Source organism: Megalopta genalis, chromosome 6 (genome assembly GCF_051020955.1).
Source record: "Megalopta genalis isolate 19385.01 chromosome 6, iyMegGena1_principal, whole genome shotgun sequence".
Taxonomy (NCBI): Eukaryota; Metazoa; Arthropoda; class Insecta; order Hymenoptera; family Halictidae; genus Megalopta; species Megalopta genalis.
In genome coordinates this window covers 17,095,362-17,119,306 of record NC_135018.1, presented here as the reverse complement: position 1 = coordinate 17,119,306, position 23,945 = coordinate 17,095,362, and the positions used below count along the sequence as shown (strand labels likewise).

Below are 23,945 nucleotides of genomic sequence, written 5' to 3'. Positions count from 1 at the left end.
ATATAATATATATATAATACATATAATAATAAATATATAATACAGTAATAATAACAGTATATAATAATATATATATATATATATAATAATATATATATTATTATATACTGTTATTATTACTGCATTATATATTTATTATTATATATATATATATTACTGTATTCGCACGAAAATAGTGTCAATGCGAAGGAGAATGCCTCTATAATTTTTGGAAATTGTTTATCGCAGACGTGTGCAACTTGTCGGTGGATCGTGGCGAGTGCAGAGGTGATTTCCCGAAATTCTTCTACGATTCCATCAGCCGTGTCTGTCGCGAATTCAGCTACGGCGGATGCGAAGGCAATGCGAACAGGTTCAGCTCGATCTCCGAGTGCGAGTTGGTTTGCCTACATCACGAGGAACCAGTGCCATTTGGGAACGATACGGACGTTTCAAATCTGTGTAAGTATCCCAATTCCTTAACTCGATCGTTCCGTTAGCGTTAAATTGATCGGCGCGACAATAAGGACGAGAAAATGCAGATCGTTCTGCCGGAATTAAAAAGATGTAACTTCTGTAATTTTTACTACTCTTTATTGCACAGTTGCAAATACGAGAATTCCCCAAGTTCTTTGAGGAATTTCTTTGAGGTATTGTTTCGTAGTCTTATTTTATATTTAAAATGATTTTAGTCTATGTTTAGAAAATTTTCAAAAAGATTCCACCAGGTTTCGAGGCCTGCGGAAACGATATACCGCGTCAGGGTTAATTAGTAACTTGATCAAATGAACGGAAGTTATTATCGCAGAAATAGTTTAGCAACGACAGAAAATGAGGAAGAAAGGCAGTTTTCATTTTGACAAGAGATGACGTCGAAAAGACTGTTCCGTATGATAATTGCTGTGTCGATAATTGTTTTGTAGTCTTATTTTATATTCAAAATAATATTAGTCTATGTTTAGAAAATTTTCAAAAAGATTCCACCAGGTTTCGATGCCTGCGGAAACGATATACCGCGTCAGGGTTAATTAGTAACTTGATCAAATGAACGGAAAGTATTATCGCAGAAATAGCTTAGCAACGACAGAAAATGAGGAAGAAAGGCAGTTTTCATTTTGACAAGAGATGACGTCGAAAAGACTGTTCCGTATGATAATTGCTGTGTCGATAATTGTTTTGTAGTCTTATTTTATATTCAAAATAATTTTAGTCTATGTTTAGAAAATTTTCAAAACAATTCCATCAGGTTTCGAGGCCTGTAGAAACGTTATACCGCTTCAGGATTAATTAATAACTTGATCAAATGAACGGAAAGTATTATCGCAGAAATAGCTTAGCAACGACAGAAAATGAAGAAGAAAGGCAGTTTTCATTTTGACAAGAGATGACGTCGAAAAGACTGTTCCGTATGATAATTGCTGTGTCGATAATTGTTACGAACGATTCAATTCGAGAATTCGATGATCGACGAAAGTTAAGAATTTTATGGAGATGTACACTGAGATCCGGCGAATCTAATAGAACATTTGAACGGCGATGGTTTAGCGATCTGTAAAGAACCGGTCGACAGCGGCTCCTGTACTTCCGGTTCGTCGATCAAACGGTTCTACTTCGACGAGGATAATCAAAGCTGCCGTGCGTTCATTTATACCGGATGCGGCGGCAATCGAAATCGATTCAAGACCTTCGAAGCTTGCATACACTCGTGTCTGCCGTGTAAGTCGAGGAAACGACATCGACGCCATTTACGAAATTTTTCTTTCCAAATTTTACAGCTACCAGCTTCGATTACGGTGTATATTATTTCACACGCTCGCTGCGAATTTTATATTTCTTTTAATTATGTCACATTTTATATCATCTTTTTTCTTTCTCTTCGTTCTCCTGTTTTTGTGGCAACAATGTTTCCAAAATACTGAGCGCAATAATATAATGAACAGATTCTCTTTTGTATTGAATTTTGGCAACGCTGTTTCTAAACAAATCGCCCAAGACTTCCAGAAAAACACAATCCTCGTTTGCACTATTTTTTTTGTGTGATTAAACTTCAAATCTTTATGTAAATTTTCATTTGCACCGATCATTTTATAAGATCCAGAATATGAGAAAAATAGATTCCACCAGATTCCAAGAGATTCCTTCTAGTTTTTCAACTCAACCATTTTCTTCTATTCCAGAAGAAAGAATTATAAATGGCATTTATAATATAATATTTTTTATAATAATTTACGATTTACCTGTTATTTACATATTTTCTATTTTTCTTCGCGTCCATTTCTCATTACCTAATTTCATATTATTAAACCTCAGAACTTTATGTTCATTTTTATGAAACATTTTCTAAAATCCAGAATCAGATTAAAAACTCCTTATACGAAACATAAAGTGAAAATATCATATTTATTTAATACTCTGAACGCATTCGCTCGAAAAGAAAGCATCGCGAATCCATGATATAGATTTTTAAATGTCTATTACATCCTGCTTTAAATGTTCCTCTAATGCAAAATGTAATATAGCTTACATCGCAATATATTTTTCGCTACTCTTTTGAATATTTCGTTTAATTCGTTTCTTTGATTCTGCAAATGGGAATACTGCTTCGAGTGTAACGATTGCAAAATGATTTGATCGTAGCTACTGACAAGGTAGGCGAAAACGCTACTACAGGGGATGTAAATGATCTTTGCGCGGAGGCTCGCGAGGAATGCAGTACCATCCAGTGTCCTTATGGCAAGGAAGCGTTCGTGGACTCTCAGGATTGCGAACGATGCGTATGCGTGGATCCTTGCAGGACGCAAGCTTGTCCCGATGGCACCAAGTGCGCGATAACATTGGTCGCTACCACGGATGGCACCGAATACAAAGGCGTCTGCAGGCCTAGTAAGTCAAACATCGCTGGACCGTACACAGTTTATGCAATTTCCACTCGCATCATCTATTGCTTAAAAACTCGGAGAAAAATTTCTGTTACCGATTGGAAGATTCCAGCTAGCATAACCGACCAAAACATGTTATCCAATTTTCAATCAAACCGTTCAACAGCGAACCTAATTTTTAACCAATTTTTTTGGTAAAATTTCAGTGCTTTCTTGTATTTTCTTGCATTGTTTTCTCACAAAGCACATCCCACGAATGCTTCAAGACCTGCAACTGATTTATCATAAGTAGACTGTGGACTTTTCTGCAAAATCAAAAAGCCAATTAGAAATCATGTCAACATTTTGACTGCCATGTCAGCCATGCGCGGGTGACGGAACTATTTTCTCAGATTTGAAAATTCACTTGTACGCTAATCCGTTATATCCTCCTAATTTTATCAGGATCCGCAAAACGCAAGAACCTTGAAATTATTACTGACTTTATACTATTCATCTTTTGAATTTATCGTTTCCTTTCATCGTTTCGTATCTCATCTACTCGGCTCTGCCGCCAATGCATAAAATCCGCGGTCTAACGATGCGTGTTTGAAAGACATTCGGAATTAAAAAAAAAAAATTGATATATAATAATAAAATATATATTATATATATATATAAAATATAATAATATATAAAATAATTTATATATGTATATAAAAATAAAAATATTGATTACTATACAGAGTGTCCCAAAAATGTCGTTGCGTTGCATTATAAAGCAATTCTAACAATCTATATAATATTACTCTAAATAATAGACAGCAGAAAATTATCTTATGTTAAAAATAAAAGAGACACGCTAAATATTTTTGATTGATATATGTATATGAATAGATTCATACATAAATTCTCACACGTTATACAGACTGTCCCAAAATTATGGTATTTCCGGGAAATGAGAGATTCCTGAGGTGATTTGAAGCAACTTTTTCCTTAGCGAAAATGCAATCCGCGGCTTCGTTTACGAGTTATTAACGAAAAACAGTGACCAATCAGAGGTGAGATCATTTGGCGCGAGACGGCCGAGCCAATGAGCAGAACTGGGCTCCGTGCGCTCGTTGACTGGGCCGCCGCGCGCCAGCCGAGCTCGCCTCTTATTGGTCAGTGTTTTTCGTTAATAACTCGTAAACGAAGTCACGGAGAAAATTTTCGCAAAGGAAAAAGTTGCTTCAAATGACCCGAGGAACCTGCTACTTTCAGATTGCGAGACATTTTTGGAACACCCTGTATATAGACTGGTAAACGATGCTGAAACTTCTTCTTTTCCAAAGCCACGAAACCGGGCATCTGTCCGAACGTTACGAATAGCACCAGGTGCGAGCAGGAGTGCGCCACGGATGCAGATTGCAACGGAGAGATGAAATGCTGCAACAATGGCTGCGGCACTTCCTGTCTGGAGCCCGCCGTCGAGGAAGTTCCAACAACCACGATGAAGCCTTGGCAGACCACACCGCCGGTCGGAGCAGAGCCTGCTTCGATTCAACAACCGGAGGAGCCGAAAGTCAGTGCCCAGGAAGGTGGCTACGTAACCATGACTTGCATCGCGCGAGGAAATCCGAAACCGGTCATTACGTGGAGGAAGGACACCACTTTGGTAACGTTCTTTTTATTCTTTTTTTTTCTAAACTTCTTAAGAGAGAATCCACGAAAGTTAAGCACCGCGGCTTGCGAGTATGAAGGACCATCGGGATTCTATTGTAATTCGAGAAAACGTAGCAAGATTTTAACAAGACTATCGATGCCCATAGATCGCAACAGCGGAGAACAGGCGTCGCATACTGCACGACGGATCTCTGCAGATCATCAGCCTGTACAGATACGACGGCGGAACTTACACTTGCATAGCTGACAACGGCTTAGGACCGCCGGTAAGAGTGGAATACCAATTGGTAGTCACAGGTACGTACAACAATAGTTACCTTAGTTCAGTCTTGCTGGATGATGGAACGATTAGAAACTTGCTGTTCTCGTTGTGACTGTTCTTCATGTTGCACTCGTTGTCGTATCCAGTTACCGTAAAAAACCGTTGCAATTTCTGCGAATAATACTCAACGTAGATTCTAATGTTTGCACCTGGTAGAAGCGGTTTGTAACAAGTGGAGCTAACGACACAGTGGAAGTGACGTGATTATCTCGAATTTGTAACATTTATCGTGCCCGAATCCGCACTGCACTTTGAAACGATTTATTTTGCTATTAACCTTTTAGGCACGACGCGCCACTATAGTGGCTTACTCTAGTAGCTCACTCGGTCATCGTTTGAATCAAATAATCGTCTTCGTATGCATTGTTTCACACTTCTTTTGTCTTCACATCGATTTACAATATACAGACTTATCTTAACGATATAACTGTTAACAATATTACCGTATCTTAACAATATATAGACAGAATATACAGATATTCTCTACAGTACATATCAGAGTTTGCCGTCCAGAGAAATAGCCTCGCACAGAATTCAGCCGTGCCTAAAAGGTTAAATACAGCGACGTCGCGAATTTCTGCGAATCACTTTCACTTCCGCTCGAATCCTCTTCTTTAACAACTCGATGGTTATCTTGCTCGACACGATCGATTTTCTGTCACGTTCGTGAGACTTTTCATGAAATTAATCTTACGTCGACCAGCACTGCCGGCAAGGTCTGTGTTTTGCGAGCACTGTGCATGCTATTGTCTTGCATCCTCTAGATCCGCAACAAATGGCCGCCACCATACTAGGGGAGCCGAATACGGTGGTGACGGTTACGATGAACTCGCCGATATCGTTGCATTGCTACGCGATAGGCTGGCCCAGGCCGTTTGTCACCTGGTGGCGAGGTCACGAGATAGTGCCCTTGACATCGGATCTATACGAGCAGGACTCTGACTCCACCCTGCTGATCCGATCGGTGTCATTGCCCACTCTCGGCGTCTACACCTGCCAGGCCTTCAACGCTATTGGCCGGGCAGTGTCCTGGTCGTTGACCTTGAAGGCTATTGGCCCGGTGTACAATGTCAAGCCCGAGTACGAGCAGTTCATGAAATACCTGGTCCAACCCCCCAGAAAACCCGAGTATCCCTACAGACCCAGTAGAAATCAGTCCTTGGATGAACAAACTTACGCACCTATCTATTCGACCAGACAACCCTTTATTCCCACCGTGAGTCCCATAGAACCACTAACCACGCCGCAACCTGGTGGCTCTAGGTATAGAGGTGAGGGGAATGAATATTTTGCTCTTCCGTTTGGTCCAATTGTAGAGTTCATTTTTTTTAGTACTGAACCTACCGAACAACAAAGATGTCTGCTATGCGTTGCTTCGTAAGATTGACAAGTGCGACGTCTTAGACATCGTTTAGACGTTTTCCTGGTTTTATTATACAGAGTGTCCCAAAAATGTCTCGCAATCCCAAAGTGGCGAGTTCCTCAGGTGATTTGAAGCAACTTTTTCCTTTACAAAAATATTCTCCGAGGCACCGTTAACGAGTTATTAACGAAAAACAGTGACCAATGAGAGGCGAGCTCAGCTGGCGCGAGGCGACCGAGCCAGTGAGCGGAACTGGGCTTCGTGCGCTGGTTGGCTGGGCCGCCTCGCGTCGGCCGTACTCGATTCTTATTGGTCACTGTTTTTCGTTGATAACTCGTTAACGGTGCCTCGGAGAACATTTTTGTAAAGGAAGAAGTTGCTTCAAATGATCCGAGGAACCCGCCATTTGCGAGACATTTTCGGGACACCTTGTAATGTGTGGTTGAATTAAAAAATTTATTCAATCATTTTCTGCCGAAGAGTCTTTAGAATTTCAACAATTTTCAAATAAGATCCGTGGAACATATTTACGCGCACGTATTGTTGCGAGCTTGTCGACCGTAATTTTGTTTCTTTGTGGTCAAATTTTGGAAAATGACACGGAAGAACGATGCAATTGGACTGAGTTTTTCTCGTTTGTATTTTCGATTGAGCACGCTTTCACTGCATGCAGCACTGCTTCTTCGCTTGCCGGCGTGAATACTAACTAAAATATTAACAATTTCTTAGCGAAGCCGCTGGACGAGTAAGACGTTTTCGAATTTGCTTTTTTGCAATTCTTTTATTGTTCGATTTTCTGCCCGTTTCGAAAAATCTTTAATAGACGAAATTACGTTCCGCAGTTCCTGTCAACGTCAGCATATCGATAGGACAGAATCAGTTCCCCGAAGGAAGCGACGTCAACATCGTTTGCAATGCCGACGGTTACCCGATCGCGCGAATATCCTGGTACAAGGATAACGAGCTGATTCATCCTGGCGAACGAGTACAGATCAATGGTTAGCATCCAAAATAACAGACACTTTCTAGGAATGGTACAACGCTGATTTAATCGCGCGCTTCTATCGAATTCTGTTCTCAGAAATGAACAAGCTCGTGATCAACAATGCGAACAAGGAGGATTCCGGAAGATACCGTTGCGAAGCTACCAATGACTACTCCACAGCTTCTGACAGCGTCGACATACAAGTTGCTGGTAAGTTACATCTATTCGTTTTCCGATTATACGTATTTCCTGACGGCCTAGAAATAAATATGAAGTAAACATATTGGAATACAATAAATATCAGTTATCTGTCTCGCGTAGGAACGTATTTAGCGACGAACAAGCGTTAATCAATGTAATTATGCAATATATGGTACTGCACAAATCATAAAGAAAAATTATAAAAAAATATCCTGATAGATAATGAGCATCAACGAGTCAGCTTTATTTCTGCTCTGGATTCAGCAGAAAAAAAATGTGCTATCTGCAGACTTAAAGGACACTACACAATACACTTAAACGATGATTCAAATAACAGAATTATCTCAAATTTTCGCCCAAACGCATTATCACCATAAAACACACCTAGTAGTATCGTAGTTTCACGCGACCACAATTACTAAAAATTCTACTCGAGAATCGATTGCAATATTCTACATGTAAACTAAAAGAAGAGAGAGAAAATAATCAATGACTCAACGACTACGACTTCTCCTTGTTAAACAATACAGGGTGTCTCAGAAATGTCTCGTAATCCGGAAATGGCGGGTTCCTCGGATCATTTGAAACAACTTCTTCCTTTACAAAAATGTTCTCCGAGGCACCGTTAACGAGTTATTAACGAAAAACAGTGACCAATAAGAATCGAGTACGGCCGACGCGAGGCGGCCCAGCCAACCAACGCGCGAAGCCCAGTCCCGCTCATTGGCTCGGTCGCCTCGCGCCAGCTGAGCTGGGATTCGACCGCTCGACCGCTGGCGCCGTTGGCTCGGCCACCTCGCGGCAGCTGATCTCGCCTTTCATTGGTCACTGTTTTTCGTTAACAACTCGTTAACGGTGCCTCGGAGAAAATTTTTGTAAAGCAAAAAGTTGCTTCGAATGGCCTGATGAACCCGCCACTTTCGGATTGCGAGACATTTTTGGGACACTCTGTATTACATCTATTTAAACTTCTTTCTATTATAATATAAGCTTGTGATAATATAAGCTTATATAAATATAAGCTTGTGATAATATAAGTTTATATAAATATAAGCTTGTGATAATATAAGCTTATATAAATATAAGCTTGTGATAATATAAGTTTATATAAATATAAGCTTGTGATAATATAAGCTTATATAAATATAAGCTTGTGATAATATAAGCTTATATAAATATAAGCTTGTGATAATATAAGTTTATATAAATATAAGCTTGTGATAATATAAGCTTATATAAATATAAGCTTGTGATAATATAAGTTTATATAAATATAAGCTTGTGATAATATAAGTTTATATAAATATAAGCTTGTGATAATATAAGCTTATATAAATATAAGCTTGTGATAATATAAGCTTATATAAATATAAGCTTGTGATAATATAAGCTTATATAAATATAAGCTTAATATAATATAAGCTTATATAATATAATACAAGCTTATGATAATATATAAGCTTGAGTGAAGAAACTTACCTAAATGTTTCTCGTAGAAACGTTTTTATAATATAAGGAATTGCGAAAGCACAAATGAAGAACCAGTCGTTTCGACTGGTTCGGGTAGTTCTAGTGTTAAGTAGCATTGTTTGAATAGAGTTTCAGAAACTCTTGCTGAAGCGACTCTTTCCTCTCGCCTTTCATTTCGTTACAACTTCAGAAGAAAGAAGTAGTCTCGTCAACAGAAGTCGCGCTAACAATTCGTCTTCTCTTCTTCCAGGAATCTTCATCCACCCGAATTGCCAGGACAACGCGTTCTTCGCGAACTGCGGGCTGATCGTGAAGTCCAAGTACTGCACGCACAAGTACTACGCGAAGTTCTGCTGCCGTTCGTGCACAGAGGCTGGCCAATTGCCGCCCAGGGGGGCCCATTTAACCAACTCGTTAAGGAGGCGACGTCACATCCTGAAGTCGCTGGTCTAAGACCGAGGACCTAGTGTTAATAGTGTGCTCTGGTCCACCGACGACGATCACCGACCAAGATTCGGCGGGTACATCAACTTAATAATCGAGGGGACACGAAACTACGCGAACGTGTTTGCAAGGGGGTTCAAGGGGTCAACGGCTATCGAGATCAAGAGCCGTCTCTCGAGCACGCCCCGCAATCGACGTTTAACTCACTGCCAAAGCCTTAGAACGTCTATACATAGGTATCTTAAGATATGTTAAGCAACAGCGAGGTTCCCTGATCTTCGTCGCTGTCTCTTTCGAGGCTTTGTCATCCATGTATATACGATCTGACGCTGAATCCTAGTCGGTCGAAGCCATATTAGGCGGGATAAATAACTATCCGAGGGGTAGGAGAACCGGAAACGGACCTCCACACTCTCCCCTCTTCTCTTATCCTCCTTTCATTGATGTTGACCAAGTCGATTTCCGGCGCTGGGATTGCATTCCCGGATTTGAACGAGGCATATTTGATGAAGGAAACACTGTAGACCGCATTTTCTCGACCTTGAGGGACCGTAATGCTGACGTTGCATGATCGAGATGAGAGATAGCGTTGATTTATCGATAGGGAAAGGCGTTGGAGAAAGATTAGGGGTTGGTGTAAATCGTTTCCTGTGCTCTCGATTTAATCGCTGGTGCAATAATGCATCCGATGTGTGCAACGGCATGTTTAATTTAACGGTAGATTTAGTGGAACGATGAAAACGATTCATTTGCAAAATTTTGTCTCGATGGTAGTTTCGAAAGAAATTGTTAAAGGTATTCATATATTGGGGAGAAGTTTTTATGAAGACGGTCTTGCGGTTTTTATATAAATTTTTCATCGAGTCGCTTTTACCGCTTGGCTCATTCTAGCGTCAATCAAAATTTCGACGAGGCGTGAACTCTGTACATCGCGTTTTCTCTATTTGTGGATACATCTTGTTACGATCATGCAATAATTGTTTTATTTCAACTACGTTTGAGACGTTCCTCCTGTTTTTCACGTTGACTGCAATCGGTGATTAACGAGTGTCGTTAACATAACATAGTTCATCAACTGCACTATGGATCGAGCAGTAATCACCGAGGAGTTTTAAACTAAAAATTGTCTGTATCAGTTGCATGAAACAGCAATTAAATAAATATTTATTCCTTATAACGTTTTCAATAAATAACGATGCAATGAGAATTTTTCTTTTTATTGAAATACAAAATTTCTTCTTTTAATACTTGAAATAAATTGAAACCAATGTGCCAATATTCTTTTCTGCATCAATTTCAAGTAGCAGGATGTAAATAAAACTGAACATTTCTCACTATATGCAAAATAAAAATTGTCCATGTGTCGGTTGCAAGAAATAGAAACTAAATAGCAAGTTCATTCTTTGTATAACCATTTCAATAGATTCAAAATAATACATTGACATTCGATAACTCTGTTAATCTTTCTACTATTTGAAATTGCAACTATTTTCGTCTAACACTCAGATTTCCAAAAAAAAAAATAGAATAAACGGTGAACACGTGGAGAAATTCATTCGCAAAGCAGTCGACGTGCTGAACAAAATCGTAGCGGTCGCAGTAGTTTGTCAGATATAGAATGAAGAGAATGCAACAACGATGCGCCGGTAATCAGCAACCGCGACCAATTTGTGCATCGTGGTGCAAGTCAGCGACTCCGTTGGACAACGTGTCATGGGAACAAGAAAATGTCGCTGTAGATCCCGCGGAGCTCGTGTTCTCTCGCGCTTAGCACGCTAACGATAAGTTAAGAATCCGCGTTTCTCCATCCTTTCTTATCTCCTCCGTTTTATTTTCTTTTTAAACACTATTATTATTATTATTATTATTAATATTATTTCTTTTTTTTGTACTCATTCGAAGACGCATGCGCGAAGAGACGAACGGGAGATGAGGTGGAGAACTTGTACCTATTTGTATGAAGCATATACGCACGTTACGTTGTACAATATAAATAGTTTGTTACGCAATATGCCATTTATATACTCTATGATACTGTTATCACTTATTCCTTATTCGATATATTCGAACCTATTGCCGTATATAGCAGGCGCTGCCGCCAAATAGTTCGCGATCGCAATCGAGCGACACTGTTTCGCGAAGGTGCAACGTCGATTTCGCAGTTTCTCATTCGCTTGACGTAACTATCGGCGATATAACGCACGGCGAATACAACGCAATGAGACAGCAGAACATATCCCGGGCTTTTATCTTGCACCCGTTTGCGTTGCATCTTTGCGCACGATTGCTCGCCGACATCTGTACGATCAGTTCTGTAGCGCTCAAACCGCGTCACATGGTCATATTAACGTGTTGCATTTATATATTTGTTCCTGAACATTTTAATCGTAATGTTAACTACTATACTGTTACTATATACGCTGTATCGTCTATCGTGAACCCCAGGCATCCGGCAGTGAGAGCTCCAATTAACTTCTGTCGCTAGCTTCCGACGACAATTTTACAAGTGTTCTTTCTCCAAGATATTGTCCACTTACCGTAGAGATAGATGATAACTTCCAAGCAAATTATTCAAAAATTGCTTGGGGATACTCGAACGAGGAATTTATTCTCTCGGTCGTTTTAAGAAAATTAACTATTTCGCCGATGAATAATGGACGAGAAGATCGTATCTTCTTTTACGAAATTGTTTATTCTGTCCGTCGCATAATATTTACAGAATAAATCAACTAATTACGAATGACAGCTGAATAACGGAATTGACTGAATTGGCACGTTTCAAGTATTATTTACGTTTTATTCTGCTAAAGTATATTTAGAAAATAAATCAGTTTACTATGAACACAACAGCTGATGAAGAAAATCGATTCACATCTTTATAGATTTTATTCACGATTTATTATTCTGCCGATCTTCTCCGTAGAATATATTTGTTGCGATCGCCGCATAAAGGGAAGTTAGAACAGATCGATGCGAGCTCTCAGTTCCGAACGCCGACAGAAAATATCAGTAGCACCGTAGCATATCAAGGATTCCGAAGGGAAAGGTACCAAAAGCATTTATAAATTGTAAGCGTAAGTCTCACTCGATTCGAATCGAATGGATAAAAAGAATTCACGGAACCGTGTAGGGATGTGCATACCTCTTTCATCTTATCGTTTCAGTCACAGTAAATGACAGTGCCTTATTAGACGCCCTTTCGAAAGTGGTCGGGGAAAGAGCGCTAAATATCTATTTACTGGCGGATACTGTTTCATGTATATTGTACGTAGAGGACGATTGTTCATACCAGAGGCGAGTCTCGCGGACGGGTTCCTCCGAACTTGATTTTCCCCCGTCGATTGCTATCATTTTTTATACTTGACGCTTTCGCGATCCAAAATTCTGAGATCGCTCGGAGAAAACTGGAAATACTTCACGACTGTAAAAAGTTCGAACGCAAGTCTCCGTAGCATTTATTTCAACGATACCGTTTCGATCGACTGATTTTCGACACGTTCGCGTTATCCTAAAAGAAATTGTTGAATTGCTTCAGCGAACACGATCGGATCATGATCAAAATTGCCGTTATTATTGAAAGATTCGTTGGCGGATTCGTTGGTTGGTAATTCAAAGAAATTTTGAGAACCGTTTATAAGATATATCAGCATCGAACTTATTAATGTGTAATTATATTGTAGCAACGTATTATTGTGTCTGTTTAGCTTTAATCTCGCTGTAAACTTTTAGATAAGTGTGCAGTTTTACCTAAAACGATTCAAAATATAAAAACAAACTTATTACATGTTATAGTATAAAGTATATGTATAGAGTATAAGTTTTAATATATTATGCAGTATAAAGGAACAGGTACGCGGAACAGGTTTATAAGAAAGATGATAGAAAATAAATTCGTTTGTAATATATAAGCTCGTGTTTAAAAAAAAAAGAGAAATATACACAAATAAATTCGTAAATTATAAAAATTGCTGTAGCTGTTCGAAGATAAATCGGTCGGTTTGATCGCGAGAGCGTGACAATTTTCGTAATCAGGACAATCGTGTACGACCGTGCAGAGCCGAAAGAAAGCATATCGACGAAAGCGTTTCATGTGTTTCTAGGGTATAGTATATTTCGGGGGAATAATCGTCCGGACGAATTGCGAACGGAATATTGAGTGCTCTTCTCCTCCGTACTCCTCTAGATCTGACCAAACTAGATATTTACACGACTCGAACGGATATGTGTTGTAACGCAACGGCACCGACTGTCTAGCGAATGTATAAATAGTTTACATAATTTACCGGCGTATCGGGGCGTAGCTGAGCCTATATCTTAATCCGTGTTGTCTCTCGAATCGAAGGGATGAAAGAACCGAGTTTTATTACGCACAGCTCGCGTGTACGTCGAACTTCAGTAGATGATCCTCTTTATTCTAATAGGAAATAATTTATATTTCTACCGTGTGATTTTAAGTATACAAAATCCCCTGTACACCCACTCAACCGTTTACACTAGAGATGTATATAATTCTCGCTATATACGTATTAATCGTTGACAAACATATCTTGACTACGGGCCGGCGAAATTCTCCTGGTCGAGAGATCGATGTTCGTGGAAATGATCGTGGATGGTCGTTCGATAGTTTGACACGTCGCCCTTTCGGGAATCCGTTCTACTACCTTCCCTTGACAGTGTACGGTCGACAGTATTCTCGTTTCAATCTTTCCTCAACCCCTCGTATATTTTTACAAATAACTAAACCTTTTACAAGTAACTAAAAATATGTTCCTCGAAGAATGAAACTGTATGCCAATCTGTACCGATCTTGTTATTATATTCGATCTTATTTCTCAACCCCCTTGCGGACAAAGGTCTTCTCCAAATTATTCAATTATATATTAAATACTGGAAAGAACAATCGATTTATACCGCCTACTGTTTTTCAACCTTTTGCGAACCGAAGTTTCTGAAAATGTTAAGGTCAAATCTCTTCGTAGAATCAAATTATACACCGAAGCTTTAACCACGGGCAGAGCAGAATAGTACTTAGCGATCATACTTTCGAATACTTCGCGAACAAGTATAGTTCTTGAATTGTTTCATCTGTGTTTTTTCGTGGGCTAGGAGATTGAATTACACTTGGAAATTTCGCGCTAGAATATTTTGACGGCGGAAATTTATAATTCGTCGAGTATCGTCTCCGAGCGGAAGACAATTTTGAAATGTTGACAAACTATCACCGAAGATTTTATAGGACGAAGAAAGATCCGCAGAGACGCGAGGAATAAGGAAGGAAATATTGTACCGTTTCTAAATCTCTGTTAACACGTGCCGTGCCACGTGTACCATCGATGGTACACGCTTGCGTGTTTACTTAGTGAACTGAACAAATTGTTTACAAGAAATTTAGAACCGAAGAATCAATTTCCACCGCAAGAATGGGCGTTGATAAGTTTTTGTTACGTTGTTACGTGTACGAGAATTAATAATTGCACGTAATACATCAAGTTTTAGTAAAATATCAAAGTGTGAAGATTCGAGTAAAAAAAGCTCGGCACGGAACGTGTTAACCGTATAAATTGAAACAAATTAGGTAGATTTGTCATCGAATCAACAATTCAATCAATTGTACTCCTCCAATTCTATTTAATGTGCCGTTTACTAGAATCAGCCTGTAACTTCGAAATTTTTGTCGACGGCACACTATCGCCGGAAGGGCAGTACAATACACAATCGAAATTGCTAAATTGGATCAACGATTAGTAATAGTTACAATGGAACTGTTCGCGCGTTCCAAGTAGTCCGAGTTACCCGAACAGTTCCGGTGTTTTAATAGCGAATCGATTAGATCAGCTAGGCTCGCGTCAACCTTCGATTTCTAATGTAAATATAAATTCCCATAGCGTAAATGTAATTTTTACAAGGGACTCCGTGCAGCGATTACGTTACGAACTTCGCGCTGTAACCGTCTTGAGAACCGTTCTAGGATATGTAACGGACAATTGTCCGAGGAATTGAAGAATCGTTTTCTGGAGCTTGAACTTCCCCTTTGATTCCCGTAGGGTAAGACTAGATAACAACAACAAGAACTTCAAGAATAACAACAATAACGACAGCAACAACAACAACAACAATAACAACGTGGAACACACCTCGCGTACAATCGAATAGAAACTCTCACCGATCCTTCCCTTTTCCCAATTTCGACGACACCGAAACATTGTCAGTGATTAGTTTTCTACGATCGCTAGGTAGAGTTTGTAGATTAATTTTTAAATGTAAAACGATACCCGCGATCATCGCTGCGAATACCAACGAAGGTTCTAGCGTTTTACGGGAAAGAGAATTGCCAAAAAGGTAGAAAGAAAACGAGACAGACATATGATGAAGAATGAAACTATAAATTAATCACTTATTCATATCTCCAAGTGTATTATCTGTACGTGCATGGATTATTGCGACAGTGCTAAAGATGTTAGTGAGTGTATTTGTAATTGTAAGTATCTTAGGTAATGATTAAAATAGTATAATATAATATAATAATATAACAATATCAAATAATAATATAATATAATAATATTAATATATATATAATTATATATAAAATAAAGGTAGACATAAAGGAATGCTACTATATAATGTATGGACAATAATAATATATAAGATCCTTAAATATATGGTTAAACAATCTACTCGGTCATTATTTTGTTTCTCAGACGTCAGAGTTGTCAATTACACTTTTTAACGGTACACTAATCTATACTGAGTTTCAAATTTTAACATCTAATTTTCAGTATTAGTACTTGAGAAAATTAGTATTAGTATCTCTAAAGCTTGGAAAAATTTCTTGATTGGAAGAAATTTACGCTAGTTTACCCTAATTTGTATAAAACGATTTCTACCAGAGTCTGTAGGATAAACTGTCGTAGGATAACGAAATATTATACTTCCTAAGAGGAACTCTAATTTTTTAGTGGGATATTTATGATAGTTTTCATGATAGTGTTAATTAATGTCGTCCATTTTAAATATCATCAACATCTTAGAAATAACTCATTTATTAACATTTCAATCTCCTTAACATTATTTTTTTTCAATTGCACATCAAGCTTGTTTCAAATGCTGCGTAGTTTTTTTTTAATTACAATATTTCCTAAGTTAACGCAAAATATTACTATGTTTTCATAACGCGTCGCATAGTGAAATCAAAACTGAACAGTCAATAAATTACTATCATTTGAAATGTTACAACTGTTCAATGACGCAAAATATTACTATGTTTTCATAACGTGTCGCATAGTGAAACCAAAACTGAACAGTCAATAAATTACTATCATTTGAAATGTTACAACTGTTCAATGACGCAAAATATTACTATGTTTTCATAACGTGTCGCATAGTGAAATCAAAACTGAACAGTCAATAAATTACTATCATTTGAAATGTTACAACTGTTCAATGACGTTCACTCGATAGATAGCCGACGTGGTTGATCATGCGAAGAATTACGCAACAAGTATCGTTTATGCTGTTCCTCGATGTCTACAGCCCTCTGGATCCTCTCCGAAGCGATTTCTTCGAGTTTTGCAAACAATTCCGTGTGCACGGCGATGCACTTCCGGAAATCTTTACGATCCAAACGATACACCTCGCACACCTCGATCGCGATCACGCTCGCGACTCTTCGTTGATCTGGCACGAGCAATGCCACCTCGCCGAAATGGGCTCCGTCGTCCAAGTGACAGATCTATAGATCATTATTCCGTTTTCAATCGTTCTCTTTTTTTTTTTTGCTAAAGTTGATGATAATTATTCAGCTATGAATACATCTTGCATTTACACATTGAAAATTATTACAGCAACTCGCATTGTATTATTATTATAAGAATAATACTGGACAAGAGCCAGCAAAATGGTGACTTCGAGATTTTTAAACTTAAAATTACCATATTTTGAAATATAAATGGTCAAGAATATGAATAAGTATATAGAGTGTCGCAATCCGAAAGTGGTGGATTCCTTAGGTCATTTGAAGCAAATTTTTCCTTTACGAAAATTTTCGCCGAGACACCATTAACGAGTTATTAACGAAAAAGAGTGACCAATGTGAGGCGAGCTCGGCTGGCGCGAGGCGACCGAGCCAACGGCGCCAGCGGTCGAGGCGGTCGAATCCCAGCTCAGCTGGCGCGAGGCGACCGAGCCAATGAGCGGAACTGGGCTTCGTGCGCTGGTTCGCTGGGCCGTCTCGCGTCAGCCGTACTCGATTCTTATTGGTCACTGTTTTTCGTTAATAACTCGTTAACGGTGCCTCGGAGAACATTTTTGTAAAGGAAGAAGTTGCTTCAAATGATCCGAGGAACCCGCCATTTCCGGATTGCGAGACATTTTTGGGACACCCTGTATATTATTTTTATATTGTAAATAGTCCCTGGATCCGATCTTAACAAACGCAATTGAGTTTGCCGTTTCGTATTTGTTTCAAATTTGTCATACACTTGGTTGAGCAAATTTATTTTGCTTCTCCAATTGTTCAACAATTTTAAATTGCTGTTCACCTCTTTTCCAGTCGGCGTTAAAACAGCGACAGTTCCAGCGGATATGAAAAACATGCAGTCCCCGTGGGCTCCAGCTTTCACTATCACATCGTTCGGCAAATATAACTCGAACTTCAAATTTCGTACTATCGATCGCAACACGTGTTTCGGCATCGCCCTGAAAATTGCGACGTTCTCGACCAAACGGTGATTCGATTGGAACGCGATTTCCATTCGTAGTTGCTCTGAAAATTACAGAGCATCGTAGTTCATTCGATAATGATTCATTCGCGTAAGAACGTTAAATGAACTTCGAAGAAGTTCAGTCACCGCCGTTCGATATTTCTTTAAAGTTAGATTTCTCGATCACCTGAGAGATTTACCAATATCGACTTCTCGCGGAAATAGCTGTAACGAAATCGATGCCTATAGTAATTCAGAAGGCGATTCTTCATGTGCGTGGGCAACTGTTTCTGTATCGTGTAAGCGATCACTTGGTTTATGATCTCGTGGAACTTCGACTTCGACTGGCTCGCTAACGCTTTTATTTGAATCAGCATCACTGTAACAACATTCAATCGATGCGTGACAACACGAATTAGTATTCGAATAACACCGCGGACTTTTACTGTCCGCGATATAACGTATAACAACGGTCCAATAACAATTTTCTTTTCTTCTTACGACCGATCTTTTTAGCTGGCGAAGGAAACTTTCCTTTAACTCGAATTTTCGTAAAATGACGTATGAAATGAGAATCTTCGTAATGATCCGCAGTCCAATAACGAACGTTAACGTACGTCTCGAAAATACAGGGCGTCCCAAAAGTCACTCGCAATCGGGAAATGAGGGGTTGCTGAGGTCATTTTAAGTAACTTTTTTTTTAGCGCGAATGCAATCCGCTGTTTCGTTTACGAGTTATTAACGAAAAAACAGTGACCAATGAGATTGGCGAGAGCCAATGAGCGGACGAAGCACAGTTCCGCTGATTGGCTCGACCGCCTGGCGCCAGCCAAATCTTGTCCCTCATTGGTCACTGTTTTTCGTTGATATCTCGTAAACAAAGCCGCGGATTGCATTTTCGCGAAGGAAAAAGTTACTTCAAATGACCTCAGGAACCCCTCGTTTCCCGATTGCGAATGACTTTTGGGTCACACCGCAGAATAATATTGTTGCAAAAAAGCGTCTCGTCATGTCCAAATATTTCTGAGCGCGTTCAAACGTTTGCAATGTTACAAAAGAATCTATTTGGAAGAATCTACAGAATCATCCCACGCGAGAATCATTCATACAACTGTTAGGGGCTGAAGCATAAGAAATTCTTAATGCTGAGAATTCGGCCGACATGAAAATTAGTTGGACGGCGTCAATTGTTAAATTTGTTCAAGTGAGTTTTCATGGATCGAAGATTCACCTACGATGTAGCAATCGATTATTCTGCCCATTATCATGAGAAAGCTGCTCAGTATAAGGTGTCCATCTGTAACAGGTATGTACAAGCCGTAGCCACTGGTTGAAACCTTCTCGACAACCATGAAGAACGCGTGCTGGAACCTGTGGCCGATGTCGACGTGATCCAGCCCTGTCATCCAACACTCCTCGCAGTCCTGCAGTCACAAATCGTGCGTAAGCAACAGCTGTCTAATTTCGAATTGCATCGACAACGACGTATGTACTTCGGGCGTGGTGTTGGTCACGTGTAACATTAGTGCTGGGATTAGATAGCTGAGACAGGCACTCCAGAACATAATGTATATAGCCAGTAATACCGTTGTGAACACTTCATAGTACAGGTGCATCACCCCCAAATACTGGAATAGAAGCGCTAGATCTTATAATAATATTTAGAATAATATTTCAATTCAAATATTTTCGATTAAATTTAAATAGATGTTAAATATTCGAAGTAATATTTCAATTCAAATGTTTTCGATTAAATTTAAATAGATGTTAAATATTTAAAGTAATATTTCAATTCAAATATTTTCGATTAAATTTAAATAGATGTTAAATATTTGAAGTAATATTTCAATTCAAATATTTTCGATTAAATTTAAATAGATGTTAAATATTCGAAGTAATATTTCAATTCAAATATTTTCGATTAAATTTAAATAGATGTTAAATATTCGAAGTAATATTTCAATTCAAATATTTTCGATTAAATTTAAATAGATGTTAAATATTCGAAGTAATATTTCAATTCAAATATTTTCGATTAAATTTAAATAGATGTTAAATATTCGAAGTAATATTTCAATTCAAATATTTTCGATTAAATTTAAATAGATGTTAAATATTCGAAGTAATATTTCAATTCAAATATTTTCGATTAAATTTAAATAGATGTTAAATATTCGAAGTAATATTTCAATTCAAACGTTTTCGATTAAATTTAAATAGATGTTAAATATTCGAAGTAATATTTCAATTCAAATGTTTTCGATTAAATTTAAATAGACGTTAAATATTCGAAGTAATATTTCAATTCAAATATTTTCAATTAAATTTAAATAGATGTTAAATATTCGAAGTAATATTTCAATTCAAATATTTTCGATTAAATTTAAATAGATGTTAAATATTTGAAATAATATTTTACTTCAAATATTTTAGATTAAATTTGAATAGATAATAAATATATATTTAGATTTAAATTCAAATATATTAGATCGACGTTGAAAGAATGCAAAATTTAAGTATTAAATAGGAAAACGTTTTGCAATAATTACGAACTCGTATAAGAACCCAGTCACGTTAAGGATTTTTACAACTTATCGTCAAAGTATTTCCTATAAAAATATGCGCTTGCATAAACATTCAAAGTCTAATCGTTAATTAATTTCGCAGAAAGCCTAAACGCTTATAGAACAGAAGGAAAGCTTACAACAATGGTTGACGTATAAATAGTTAAACAATTCATATCGACATCTTACCGTGAACAATTCGAAGAGATTGTTAATCATATGGGGGTAGCGGAAAAGTTTCAAAAGTGGTAACAGGTTCACCAGAATGATGATCAAGCTAGAATTATGTCCTGGAAGATACCGCCACGACAGAGTAATGTAGTCCCACGGCAGGGATGTGACAACATCCAAGATGAGAAATGTATTAAAGTAATGCCTAAGTGGGAAAACATAAAGAACATGGAGGGTGTCCCTGAAATATTGTGTTTCATTGAAACGGGTGTTCCCAATATCTTTCAGACACCCTGTATAATTTTCAATCGGTCGTAGCAGAAAACAATGGTGCTCACATTATTATCATCCGAGGGTCCAATTCTACTTGCATCTGCTTCTTGTTGTAGTATCCAGTTATACAGGTCATGGCTATGTCCACCCAGCACAGAGCATACAGGAGGATATTAAAGTTGTCTAGTCGAATCGAGTCGTGGCTCATCACGATGTAGCAGACATAAAATGGGATCGTCAGAAAAGCGATCATGTACACTACCAACATGATCATGTCCCATATGAATCTATAAATTAATTAATTATTAACCAGCTGCTGATTTTCTTCTGAAGTTGTAACGAAATGAAAGGCGAAAGGAAAGAGTCGCTTCAGCAAGAGTTTCTGAAACTCTATTCAAACAATGCTACTTAATACTAGAACTACCTGAACCAGTCGAAACGACTGGTTCTTCATTTGTGCTTTCGCAATTTCTTATATTATAAAAACGTTTCTACGAGGAACATTTAGGTAAGTTTCTTCACTCAAGCTTATATTATCATAAGCTTGTATTATATTATATAAGCTTATATTATATTAAGCTTATATTTATATAAGCTTATATTATCACAAGCTTATATTTATATAAACTTATATTATCACAAGCTTATATTTATATAAGCTTATATTATCACAAGCTTATATTTATATAAGCTTATATTATCACAAGCTTATATTTATATAAGCTTATATTATCACAAGCTTATATAATAATAGAAAGAAGTTTAAATAAATGTAATACAGGATGTCCCAAAAATGTCTCGCAATCCGAAAGTGGCGGGTTCCTCGGGTCATTTGAAGCAACATTTTCCTTTACAAAAATGTTCTCCGAGGCACCGTTAACGAGTTATTAGCGAAAAACAGTGACCAATGAGAGGCGAGCTCAGCTGGCGCGAGGCGACCGAGCCAATGAGCGGAACTAGGCTTCGTGCGCTGGGCCGCCTCGCGTCAGCCGTACTCGATTCTTATTGGTCACTGTTTTTCGTTAATAACTCGTTAACGGTGCCTCGGAGAACATTTTTGTAAAGGAAAAAGTTGCTTCAAATGATTCGAGGAACCCGCCATTTCCGAATTGCGAGACATTTTTAGGACATCCTGTATATTGTCGTTGTTATAAAACAATATACATTAGTTGCGTCTAAGGCTCGGTAGTTCTAGTGTTAAGACGATCGAAATATTAACTTATTATGTTATAAATTTCTCTGTTTTGGTAAATTTCACGAAACTGGAAACATCCGTATCCTTTAATTTATAAAGCAAATGATAATTATCAGTATTATAACATCCGGTCGAAATTCTAATAAATATAAATATAAAATAATAAATCGGTATCGCAATTCTTATTTCGTAATTATTAAAATTGTAAAGCTGTCTCCGTTGAAAGAGAATTGTTGTTTTTTCTCTCTTTTTCTTCTTAAACATTCGATTTTTATAACGCAACATGTACCGGTCACTTTTACACCTTAGTACAATTAACGTTAATGATGTATACATAAATAAATTATTATGCAAGTAATAGCAACAACTTTGAGATTAAAAACGTGCAGGATGAATCGCATAACTTGGATGTCTCAAATAGGTTTGTAATTACGCGTTTTATGAGAAGTTATAAAATACAAAAACTCCGATCGTTCCAAATGGTGAAAACGATAGCGTATCAATTTTTTTTTCCTGCATGCGGAGAGGTTTCTAAGTTTTCAAGGTCGATTTGCTTTCTTCCGACGACTTTTAAAAATTATTCAAGGTGTATGCCAGTTACGCGACTCCACCTCCGTGTACGTATTTTCTTCTAAATATTTTGATGATCGATCATTTACTTCCATTGACTGAAAGGGTGGATGATCCACCAATATGGAAGAGCAGCGTGTCTTCTGCCCTCGGCGAACGTGGCTGCCATACTGTCCAGGTACAGATGCGTTTTTGGCGTGTTCACGCTGACATTGAACATACGCTTCAGTTTTTCTTGAAACGTGAACCTTTGGCCTTTCACCATGGAGGGAGACAAACGTAAGTCATCCGAATTTCTTCTCAAATCGCAATTGTGATCCGATATATCCATGTTTCACCGGTGTTCCTCTTATAAATCCTTCAACTTGTGTGTATATCGAATTCGCTAAAATAAAATGAAACATGTGCAGCTTTTGTGTCTCACTTTTCCGTGTCAATTTAACACTAAACCAACCGACCTGTAACGATGATTAGCGTGTATCGACCCATAAGAGTGAAAAGATAGAATTCACTTGGATCTTGTAAAGTTTTAATTATGAGACTTGTTTCAATAATATAATTTATTCAATAATCTTCCACGAAGAAGTCTCCAAAGTTTGTAGTATCGTAAAATAAAAGTCGGTCACATTTTGACCGTGGTTGGTTTAGTGTTAAACTCTTCGAGCCAGATTGTATGGTTTATTACAAAAATACAGAAATAAACGGATGAATTGCGGGCATCGGAATGTTAACGAATAGATTGCACGCTTTTATGACAACGTCGTGTAGATGAAACACGAAGCAGTGAAAAGACTTTAAGAATACTGTCACGCGCGTTATTTTCAATCTGTCGCATCTCTTGAGCAAGAAACACTTTTTATTTTACGTCAGCTCGCTGTAATTCAGGTTTTAAAATTTTTCATTTTGCACAGAGATCCGCAGTCTAATAACGAAACATTTTCGGAAGATCTTTGAAACTTCCCGAGGTTACAGATTGTTCCGAAATGAACAGTCAACGTCGACGCAGTCAATTCCGAAGGTGGCGATCAGGTAACGCGTCTTTACCTCAATCCTTCTACGAATATGTGCCAAGAGATGGCTACACTTTATTTTTTTTACTTGTTGCACGGTTTTTCTCAATTGAAATCTCACAACTCTTAATGCATCGTCGGCGAAACACGTATTTGAAGCTGGCGGATTGAGCACC

The 23,945-nt window shown here is 38.0% G+C and overlaps 2 protein-coding genes across 8 annotated transcripts in view; one reads left to right on the top strand and one right to left on the bottom strand.

Moving 5' to 3' along the window:
- Ppn (proteoglycan-like sulfated glycoprotein papilin) overlaps positions 1-14,191 on the top strand; it is a 309,416-nt gene extending 295,225 nt beyond the window's left edge. For 5 of the 7 annotated variants that reach the window (XM_076523052.1, XM_076523051.1, XM_076523054.1 and 2 more), the window contains 9 exons: positions 229-441; positions 1,525-1,695; positions 2,617-2,862; positions 4,172-4,494; positions 4,649-4,799; positions 5,589-6,095; positions 7,030-7,185; positions 7,269-7,382; positions 9,094-14,191. In XM_076523052.1, the coding sequence (XP_076379167.1) occupies positions 229-441; positions 1,525-1,695; positions 2,617-2,862; positions 4,172-4,494; positions 4,649-4,799; positions 5,589-6,095; positions 7,030-7,185; positions 7,269-7,382; positions 9,094-9,296 (2,084 nt within the window). In that variant the 3' untranslated portion in view covers positions 9,297-14,191. The remainder of the gene's footprint in view (positions 1-228; positions 442-1,524; positions 1,696-2,616; positions 2,863-4,171; positions 4,495-4,648; positions 4,800-5,588; positions 6,096-7,029; positions 7,186-7,268; positions 7,383-9,093) is intronic. The other 2 variants (XM_076523053.1, XM_076523055.1) reach the window with 2 other exon arrangements.
- Positions 14,192-16,309: 2,118 nt separating this feature from the next.
- LOC117228123 (potassium/sodium hyperpolarization-activated cyclic nucleotide-gated channel 1) lies at positions 16,310-23,912 on the bottom strand. Its single transcript, XM_076522911.1, has 8 exons — positions 22,849-23,912; positions 21,060-21,281; positions 20,704-20,926; positions 19,480-19,614; positions 19,218-19,410; positions 18,174-18,365; positions 17,825-18,048; positions 16,310-17,016 (listed from the first exon to the last, which is right to left on the bottom strand). The coding sequence occupies exons 1-8, from the start codon at positions 23,088-23,090 to the stop codon at positions 16,735-16,737; spliced, it is 1,713 nt and encodes a 570-aa protein (XP_076379026.1). The 5' UTR covers positions 23,091-23,912; the 3' UTR covers positions 16,310-16,734.
- Between the last annotated feature and the right edge of the window lie 33 nt (positions 23,913-23,945).